The sequence below is a fragment of the Cydia pomonella genome, chromosome 1 (genome assembly GCF_033807575.1).
Source record: "Cydia pomonella isolate Wapato2018A chromosome 1, ilCydPomo1, whole genome shotgun sequence".
Lineage (NCBI taxonomy): Eukaryota > Metazoa > Arthropoda > Insecta > Lepidoptera > Tortricidae > Cydia > Cydia pomonella.
In genome coordinates this window covers 20,182,771-20,193,974 of record NC_084703.1, presented here as the reverse complement: position 1 = coordinate 20,193,974, position 11,204 = coordinate 20,182,771, and the positions used below count along the sequence as shown (strand labels likewise).

Below are 11,204 nucleotides of genomic sequence, written 5' to 3'. Positions count from 1 at the left end.
TAAATCAACCACCTGAATGTAACTTAAGCAATTTCTTAACACTATGTTCTTCACTTTAAATTAATGAAAATACCTGATTTGTTATTTAGGATCAGGACCTAACAAAGAAGTAAACAAACATAATAAACTTACTTAACTACTTAAACTAAACATAAAAAAATTGGCCCAAATCGCCGTCCAGTGGCGGACTAACAGGGGGGCGGAAGGGGCGGCCCGCCCCGGGCCTCCGGTCTTGGGGGGCCCCCAAATGCCTCCGCGTTCCCCTGTTCAAATCCTAAACAAGACTTTAAAAATGTGCTTAGTACCTACTGTAGCAAAATTGCTACATAATCAACATCTGTCGGTTTATTTTTGAACTTCTTCTTCTAGTTGTCAGCTGGCTCAGTTCTCTATCTGTTGTCTCTCTATGCGGTTTCATAATTCAGGCGTTGATGGTTAGATGGCGCTTTTAGCAAAAAAAAAAAAAAAAACGCCGACCTTTTTTTCGTATAATTCCTGGCCGTTTCTAATAAATTAAGTGCTTATTTGCGCTTATATTGAATTTAATTTTTTATGGAATATTCGAAAAAGAGAAGATTGAAGTTTGTTTTTTTGGGCAGATGGTTTTGTGAATTTGGAGTGGAGAAGTCGTTTGTGTTCCCGGGTCGTTTTAAACCAGTTTTGCAATTTATAGCCAGTTTAATAGTTAACACGAAGTCTTTTTAAGTGGCTACCAAAGGCGCGCGTAAATCGGCGTTCGAAGAGGAGAGGCTTCTCATAAACAGTTGGTCACCAAAGCCGTGCGCAGGTCGGCGCTAAGCAGTGGTGAAGTGAAGAAACCTCATCGTTATCGCCCGGTCTGCACCCATACGTGCTCGCCAGAAAGCGAGTAAAGCTTACCTCGTCGGCCTGTTTAAAGTCGCCAACTTGTGCGCCATCCATTCTACACAAGTGAACCTGAATCCAGCTGCCGGTACCTTGGCGTGTGCCACATTTATCCCCTTTACCCTGTTTCTCCTGAAATATATATTTTTTTTAATTTTAGCGTCAGTATTATCTAGTTCTAATTATTTCTTGTGTATTTTTGTGTCATATTTTTGTTTTATCCATTTGCTAAAGTTCTGTGATCCGCCATACTAAATTTTCCTCAAAATTCTAAAAGTCTGTGTGGTCGGGCTGTTTAATTAACCGGTTAAAAATTTAGGTTAGGTTAGGTATCATTCGCAATCGTATCAACCCTCATAGTCCATAATATTCATCACATTAATTCATTTTTTTTCTCTAAATTTTCAGCCGTATTTTTTTTATTTTTCCTTTCAGTTTTACCCTTCTTCCCCCTTATGCGGAAGGCAGACTTTTAGTTCTATTATTAAAAGGTGATTATTGTAAATTTTGTAAATTTAAAATTTTTTTATACAGGGTGAAATTTAATTTTGTAAAAAATTTAATCCGTAATTTTTTACTTTCGCTCGATAGGAAAAAATCACAAACACAGGTCTAAAATGCAACTTAAAAATTTGTAACAAATTGTGCACAAAAGCTAAAAATATTAAAATTGCTTCTAAAAATCGGCAACATTATGTTTGAGGGAGCATATCTATTACTTTTTTATTGATTTAAGTAAACGTACTAAAATTAAAATTCAATACATGATATGCGCACTTCGGGGCATGCTCATCCATCTCGCTCACTCTTACGCTCAGTGAGAGTGAGAGGTGAACACAAACTTACAGGCCCTTACTTAAATTTATTACTTGATTTACAATTTATACGGTCGAATGGAGAACGAAGGCTTATGAAAAGTTATAGTTCCGGTTGGCACCCTTGAGATACGGAACCTAATCTCTTAAATGCATTTCTTTCTTTCAGGCCGAAATAAATACATACGACTGAATAAAAAAAATATCGATTTTGACTCCCTACTTATAACTTTGACTAACGAACAGTGAGCTAAGCCGTGAACAGACGAGATGGCAAAACTAGACGGATTTCTTGTTGACTATACATAATCCTTAAAACAAACGTATCTTACATAGGTATAAATTCCTCTTCACGTTTAAACGGCTGAACCAATTTAGTTAAAATTGGGTATACAGATATTTTGAGTCCTGGGGTAGAATATATTATACATCCCCAAAAATAATCCCGTACCGTATGTAAAAAAGGAGGTGGAAGTTTGTATGGGGAATCAATAACCGCTGAACCGATTTAGATGAAATCTAAGTCTACACCTTTGATTTTTAGGGTTCCGTAGTCAACTAGGACCCCTTATAGTTTCGCCATGTCCGTCTGTCTGTCTGTATGTCTGTCCGAGGCTTTGCTCCGTAGTCGTTAGTGCTAGAAAGCTGAAATTTGGCATGGATATACAAACCAATAAAGCCGATAAAGTCGTACAATAAAATCTAAAAATTTTTTTTTTTAGGGTACCTCCCCTACACGTAAATTGGGGGTGAATTTTTTTTTTGCTTCAACCCTACAGTGTGGGGTATCGTTGGAAAGGTCTTTCAAAACTAATACGGGTCTTCAACAAACATTTTTTGATAAAGTGAATATACCTATTCGGAGATATTCGCTCCGAAAGAAAAAAAAATGTGTCTCCCCCCTCTAACTTTTGAACCATAGGTCCAAAAATATGAAAAAAATCATGGAAGTAGAGCTTAAGAAATACATTAAATGAAAACTATAGCGGACATGATCAGTTTAGCTGTTTTTGAGTTATAGCAAAAAGTTTCCCCTTCATAGTAAAAAGACTTACTTACTTTAATTAAGTACTGATTATGCAAATTTGCCTATTTGTTTAACTCGGGTGAAAGGTACCGTTTCATCCCTTGGTTAACAATTTACTATACTTTAAGCTCCAGTTTAGCTTATTGTGACGGACGAGTAACTACGGAACCCTACACTGAGCGTGGCCCGACATGCTCTTGGCCGGTTTTTATTTATATACATTTTCTCTACAATAACAATATACAAAATTCATATAGTTGATTTAGTTGTAAATGATACCAAACTTGATTACAAACGTCGCCGTCCTTGAAAAAAATCTGCATCAATAATCTGGGTGGCTCCATATCTAAAATACATCTTGGAAACACAAAGATTAATTCTGCCAAAGGCAACATTTGGTTCAGAGAAATCCGTATTTGGCATTTTTATATAGTATAGACCAAGTATAAACACACGACTACTATTTAGTGTACTACGTCTACTACCAAAGAACTATATCGAGACAAGAAAAGAGTTGATCGATTTGTAAGGGGCCCGAGCGTGTTCTACTACCCTAACTATGAACCTACACTATGGCCACGCATACTTTCTTACAAATGGTTTGACCAGTATAGCAAGACTGCTCACAAATAGCTTTTGGGACAACAATTTACTTCTAGCTCCATAACCCCTTGATCGAGCTTGGTCATAATTTAATGAATAAAATATAACGTCAGGTGACAAGCAAAACTCACTAATTACTGAAAAATAATTAAACAAAAATCAACCTTATTTTAGTCGTGGTTTATTGTGGCTATGAACTTGTGGTGGTAATAAGTGAGTTTTGCTTGTCACCTGACGACAATAAAATTACTCTCAACAACACTTTTACCTAATTTCATTTAAATAAGAACAACAACCTATATTCTAATTAGTTCAGTTAAAAAACGAATCTATGTGGTGGGACGTGTCTCTAGCCAGCGATGTGTTCTAAGTTGAAGTCGCTTCGCTTCACTCGGGTTATTCCCACTGGTTACCAACAAGTTGTTACCAGTGGTAACTACTTACTGGGGAAAAAATCCCAAGAGTTACTACCAAACTTTTGGCGGTAACTACCGGATTTTTTCCCAGTAGTTACCACCGGTAAAAGGTGGGTTTTATTTCTCAGTATGTAATTACTGTAGAAAAATTCTTAAATAAGTTATTTGGTAACTTTTAGTACCTATAAACCCCAACTACTTCATATACGAACTTACATATACACCGTGTTTTTATTGAATTCCGTTAACTTCGGGGCATGAGTAAATACGTTGAAGGAAACTAAATAGCATAGGTAACTATAAAAAAATGTTTTATTTTAATTTTATAAAAAGTAATTCTGTGGCCCTAGTGAAAAAGGGTGCAAGTCTCTGGCAGTTTAGGTGTATAAGGGCATAAGTGTTACGTGGAACTTACACCCCTTTACACCTGCGCTGCCAGAGACTTGTACCCTTTTTCACTAGGGCCACAGAATTAAATGTTGCATATAGCGTTATTGTAACACGGGCATTACATTAAACTCAACCAAACAGATTGAAAACTGTGACACATCAATGTCATTTCGAACATCGATCGTCCGAGATAGTACGTTTAGTAGCAAATATATTAACTCGTACTAAACACTAATCAATATGTAAACAGTCCCTAAGACAAGTGTATACGCTCGTAGGGGCCTTATAAGATAAAAAGAAATTATTGATTGTCTCCGAAATGGAGTTAATTTTAATACGTGTGTGTCTCTGTGAGAAAGTTACTTTATTTAAGTTCAGGGATGCTACCTTGAAATTAACGGGAATAAAAAAACACGGTGTATTTTAAACAACCCATAATTGTCAGAGTGTCCTACTCTTTCCCACAGAGTGTATCAAATTAGTAGACACTTTCCCAACTCATTTCTACAGCAGACTGATAAAAAATATTGGTCATAATGTCGATTAATAATTGAGTGGCTTTGTCATTGACAGGTCCCACCTATTAAATATTAAAGGAGCATCGCTGAAATAACCATTTGAATAGCTCGAATATACGAGTATTAGTTACGCGTGAGCCTCTTTGTCTTATCTTGCGGCCGCAAGATTAATGAGTTTTGCCAAATATGTACTGTGTTATCTGTAAATGTGTAAAGGCCGGTCGCTGGTCGCGGCCTGTGGAATCTTTAATGTAGAACAGAGCAGGAACTGGGGATGCTGCGGGCGCCGGGGTTGATGCAGGGCGCGCGCGGAGGGCGCGGGCGCGGGCAGCGCCCGCCCTGCCGCGTCCGGGGCCGCCCGCCCTCACTCCGCCGAGCCCGCGCGCGTGGTTTGACGCTAGCTCGCGGTCCGCCGCCAGCCCTACCCGTTGTGCTCGAGCGAAAAACTTCTTTAACTACAAAAATGAAGAAAAAACCTCACTACTTTCTTTTGGTGACCACTGAAGTAGTCGGGGACGATTAATGGTACTCAGTCGCTCGTTACAGATGAATTGTGCATCTCTGAACGGTTGACCTTTTATAATAAAATAATATTAAAACCAACACTACTTATAACAAAAATGTCGCTCGTTGTAAAACTAAATCGTTTCAAGGTCCTGAAATGTAAATCTGAGAAATATGCGAGGTTGCAGTTCAGAGGTAAGTTTTCCTACAAATATCAACTTATAAATTGTTTTGTTTTGATTCGAAATCAAATAATCTAAATTAAAGCAAATGTAAGGTTTATGTGGTCTTTTGTAGATAAGTGCAAATATACAGCACACACTGTATGCAGCGTCAGCTTTAGTGATCCTGCTCTATTAAATATGTGTGTCATTTTGATTAAAGTTTTCAAAGGAAACGTGTTTCGCGTTATCTGAAAGGCTGGATTTCTTTGTCTAGATTAAGTACTTTCCGACATAAAGTTTTATAAAAGTTATAAGTTTTTAAGTTTTGACCAGCTCACCGCAAACTTTGCGAATGTTATTTCAGAATTAAACATAATTAAGTGCGCGAATGTTCTTTGTAATATTTTATTATAGTGGGAGATACGTTATTAGAAATATATACACTCATCTGTTATTTATTAGTGATAAGGAATTAATTATAGATAATGATCACATTCAAACATTGTACATAGGTTACCTAGTTACTTAAAATTGCGTACCGTTTGTATTATTTAATTAATTCTCCTTAATCTACTTCTGGTGTTGTCTTGATTTTAGATGTAGGTACGAAAATTTAAATCTAGGGAACCGTCGACTGGACCAATTTTTTAATAGGCAAACTATTACAGTTAGATTAAGAATAAAATATCCTTTCATTTGATTAAATAACATATGAAGGTTATATTAACACCGGAAGTAGAAAATTAATTATTTGATACTAACTGTACGCAATTTATCAAGGCAACTGTGCAATGTGTCAATGTGAATATTATTTATCATTTATTCCTTATCATTATCAAGTTATCAGTAATAAAACAATTGAGGGTATACATATCTTTCTTATACCGGATCTTAGACCATCACTAAGTTATAGTTGTGTGACTTTATACAATAGATTTCTAAAAGGTTTCTTAACGGCTTTTATGCGGAAATAAATACATTGTAGGTAGGTAAGTGCTACATTTATATCTAATATCCGTAAATATATAATCCTTATATGTATTGCTCTAAGCAATGTATCTACGTTTTCAACGAAATATACGGAGGTAAATAGTTATGATCACCTACTCTGGTAATAATATGGTATTGTCACTATATTTTTGAAATAATCCTAGTGTCACCTGATGGAAAAAGCTACAACTGAAAAAGAGCCCAAAATAAGGCTCAGTAATGGCTTTTTCACTCTTGCCATAAGGTGCCGTAGGTTCAGCGAGCGGAGTTTTTGAAAAATCGTACCGCTTTTAACATCAAAATACATCAAAAAAATTATTAGCGATCTTAAGGATTTTCTTTAGTGACTTCATTTATTCGAATCCTGATTTTTTGAATTTCGCTCGATCGAAATAAATCACGAACATAGGTCAAAACGCACTTTAAAAATTTGTAACAAAAGCTCAAAATATGAACATGGTTTCATTGATTACTTTTGTTTTTGTTAAAACGTACAGCAAATTACATAAAATTAAAAAACATATCAGCGGTCCCGAGGGAGAAGAACACGAATCTGCATCGCTTGCATGATAGGCATTTGTTAGAGAATACAACCGATGAGAGCGAATTCCATACTTAAGCAACTGTCTCCTATTGCCACACACATATGAATGTGGGATTTGTTGCGTTTTTACCGCTCAATTTTACTTAACGATTAAAGCATTTAAAGTATGGGTGATGGGGTGAGGTGGCGTGTTGTATATTGTCGTGTGGCAACAAGTAGAGGGCCGCGGCGGTCGGCGGTCGGCGGCGTACCTACTTGTTGCGACGTGACGTCAATGCCGCTGCCGCGGCGGCGGCGGCGGCAGGAGCGCGGCTTTTTTGTTGTTGAAGTACATTTTATTACCTACTCGCATACTACCTCTACTTTTTGCCAGTAAATACCACGCCAAGTGGTAAAGATTTTTGTTGCGTTAATTTTATGTTTTAAGAGAATGTTATACTTACTTACAGATAAATAAAATCAATAGATAATTTTTTACACTTTTAACACGGATTTCTAATCCACTTTTTATAAGCGAGGCATTTCTAGAAGATACACGGTGGTTCATTTCCTTTAATATAATGTATTTATGTAATAGGTATAAACTTTTTTGAATACCTTATAGAACGTACTGTTTGAAAAAAGAGAACTACTGTTTCTGCCGCCTAGACTAATGAGGAATTTATATATATATTGTGAAAGAGGTTTTAAATACTTAAAACCTAAATATTTTTTCACAATATCTACTAGTACCTAACTTCTCTTACCTTGATGAATTGAGTAGACCATTACGTAAATAAGCCATTTACCTTCAGCATACCCAAGTAGGTACTAAAATCGTCAACAGCGCGGTCTGCGCGGTATCGAAAGATAAACAACAAATTCAAAAGTAACTCAGTGAATTTGTTCAGTGTAATTGTTGTTCTGTTGTTTGCTAATAAGTAGTCATGAATGTATTATGTTCGCTTAAAGGTGGGATTCCATCATGTGTGCGGCACTGTACGGCACAAGCATTTTTGTACTGAACATGCTTGTGCCGCACAGTACCTCGCACTGGTGGAATCCCGCCTTTAGGATGACTGACGGTAGGCTGTACCGGGGCCGGCACAACATGTCAAACGTTTTGGTTTCTATTGAAAATTCTTTCATGCTAGAGGTACAGATGCTGCTCGGTGCCGGGATTGGCACCGGGCCGATCAAGTTTTGTTTTGCGCCAGCAGTGAATTCTCGACTCGACTTAATAACCTGTGACCTTACCACAAGTTAGACACTTACATATTCGTTAACAAATTCGATTACTACTAGCGTAGAATACTTACTTTCTATAAATCTCGCTCGAACTAATAACGGGTGGTAACAAAAAAATGAGAATTATTTCAGAGCTGTGAAAAAATACTCATGTGACTTTTTACGAGGCAATACATATACACCGTGTTTTTATTGAATTTTGTTAACTTCGGGGTATCGGTAAGTACGTTTAAGGAAACTAAATGGCATAGTTAATTTTCAAAAAAAAATCTTTTGTTTTTTTTTTACTATTTTCATTTTTATAAAAAGTAACTAAATGTTGCATATAGCGTTGTTGTAACACGGGCATTACATTTAACTCAACCAAACAATTGAAAACTGTGACATATCAATGTCATTTCGAACGTCGATCGTCCGAGATAGTACTTACGTTTAGTAGCAAATCTATGAACTCGCACTAAACACTAATCAATAAGTAAACAGGCCCTAAGGCAACTGTACACGCTCGTAAGGGCCTTATAAGATAAAAATTAATGATTGATTATCTCCGAAATGGAGTTAATTAGAATATCGGTGTCTTTGAGAAAGTTACTTAATTTAAGCTCAGGAATGCACCCTCGAAATTAACGCAAATCAAAAAAAACACGGTGTATACATGATCATTATTTAAAATAACACTAATGGATGTTAGAATAGGGTCCGCGGCCAGCTTTTGACGTAGTGTAGATATAAAGTTCGAATCTTTGGACACCGTTTTTGTCCATTTTCGGAACACAAGTCTCAGTCATTTTTTTTTAGCTGGGCACAATTTTCAGCTCTCCAATTATTTGTATACACTCAATTACTCAAACAGCCAAAAAAACTATCAATCAGCCAACATTGTGGAAGGTTTGTGGGATTTGGGACTATTTTACATAAAAAGGTAGGTTATTGGAGTCCAAGAATTGTAATGTAGGTATGTATTTTCAAACTTGTCTATAATACTTGTGTTTGATATTGCCTGGTATTGTAGAATTATTGCTAGTATAGTATCAACCATTTCCAGGTATATCAGTTTTGCCAAAAGGAAAATAGCTTTCATCATCCAAACTGTATGATTTCCCTTTGTAATTTCGAGTCAGCTAGCGACATTGCGGAATAATAGTCGTTTTACTGATCTGTGTATTCCGGGGCTCGTACCTTCTAGCAGTATTCCAGACCTATCTTTTTTTTTAATAATCGACAAATGTACGGTTGGTAACACTTAAAAATTTTGGCGACATCTGGTTGGCTCATGGAATTCATATATACTTAATTAAAAGTGCTTTGGAGTCAATTCAGGTTTGGCTTGTCTTCGTTGGTCAGCCAGTATCACTATTGCGATGTATAGTAAAGGATGCAAGAATTCTATAATAGTAGAAACTGGTACATTTTCTGTACTAAAATGACCCACTATGTTCCTTTTCCCATGTTTAAGTTAGAATTTTTAAAATGTACAACACGTTTTTGCAGAGTTTCTTGTTTCGACTTCATTCTAATAAAAACAAATGCTTGAAAAAATAAAACATCAGAAATTCAACAATCTCAAAAGAACTAGCAACAACTTTATTAACTGCATTTTTTGTTTATATACATAGTTCTGTCATAAGCCTACAGAAAATCATTCTCATTTTTTTGTTATCACCCGTTATGCTAGCACGAGCGAGATGCGTAGAAAGAAAGTAATTTACGCACACACTAGCGAATACGTCAGAGCAGTGTTCGTATATAATATATATATGTGCCACAGTATAAACCGTAGACATAATATTGCGTATAAATATACCGAAATCTGAGAATGACATAGAAAGTTTAACATAGTTATATCTAGTTCAAGATTCGTTGAGGAGTTCTCTTTTTAAAGCTCCGTAGTTAACTAGGAACCATTAGCGGCACCGACACAAGCGTATTTAGAGCATCGGCGTCTAGTCAGCGCTATAGAAAATGGCGTTGCAGCGCAGTTGCGTTGCGCCAACGTTGCGTCGAGCAGCAGCCATAGAGTTGAGTAGACGCCAAGGCTCGGGAGATGCTAGTGTGGGGTGGCCCTTATAGTTTCGCGCTGTCCATCTGTTGATCAGCGGCTTAGCTTTAGAGGTCGTCACTACTATAAAGCAAATTAGCATTTAGGTACCTAACTAAATATCAATCACGAAGAAAAAGTATAATATAAGCCAGTGTTTTTAAAGTAGTGGACTAGTGGTAGTGGCTAAGGTAGCGTGAAATGAATTAGCAATATTTTTTTGCTACAATGGCTTAAAAAAAGAATAGAGGTATATAAGCAAAAAAAAAATCGGTAATGATCGATGAATAGGTAAAAAAAGGGTTTCCCCCTGATGTAGCTATTGAATCGCCTGTACAAAAAGTAAAGCTTACAGAAGACTTTCAAAGAAAAGTTTTTCGAAAATGATCGGTTTAGGCGTTTTTGGTATTTCACAAAAGTCATTCCTTCTTATTTCAAATATTTAAATCACGTAAGTAGGTACTGCGAAAATACTCGCTTTTGTATGTTATACGCTTATGAATCTACAAGAAAGATGCCTGTTGTGACGGGCGGGAATCTATCCTACACTGAGCGTGGCCCCGTTGGACGATTCATTAATGATAAATATTTATAATCTTTCCTATTCGTCAATCTCCTCTCAACTCCCTTGCGGGAAGAATTTTCCAACACTCACTCATAAACATATTCGTTCTCGATGGAAAGTTTTAACACCTTTTAATCTATTTTTCAAGTCCAAATCTAACTTACGAAACCCTAAAAGAATTTTTAAAAACGCTGAAATAACTTTTCACGTAGGTTTAGTAATATTGTGTCTTCCTACGAAGTTAATACAAGTCCTTTTCACCACTCTAGGGGATTAATTTTCAAAAAAGCTGAAATCACTTTTCTTGTACCTACATATTTAATTAAAATGTCTCTTTACGAAGTTTCAAGTTCCTAGCTAAAAATAAAACTAAAACCCTACAAAACTTTCGTTCTCTTTTTAATCCGCTTAAGGGATTTAAATTATCAGAATCACTTCTTATTACTTGTATACATTATAGATAGAACCTGATGTGCAAATTTCAACTTTCTGGTGTTTGAGTGTCGACTCTGCGTTGATAAGTCAATAGACATACATAT

At 36.3% G+C, this 11,204-nt stretch overlaps 1 protein-coding gene across 2 annotated transcripts in view; it reads left to right on the top strand.

Annotated features, from left to right (window-relative positions):
• Positions 1 to 4,598: 4,598 nt before the first annotated feature.
• Positions 4,599 to 11,204, top strand: part of LOC133526788 (otoferlin-like) — a 111,034-nt gene continuing 104,428 nt past the window's right edge. The window contains exon 1 of one of the 2 annotated variants that reach the window (XM_061863561.1): positions 4,599 to 5,332. In XM_061863561.1, coding sequence (XP_061719545.1) covers positions 5,254 to 5,332 — 79 coding nt within the window. In that variant the 5' untranslated portion in view covers positions 4,599 to 5,253. The remainder of the gene's footprint in view (positions 5,333 to 11,204) is intronic. The other variant, XM_061863550.1, reaches the window with a different exon arrangement.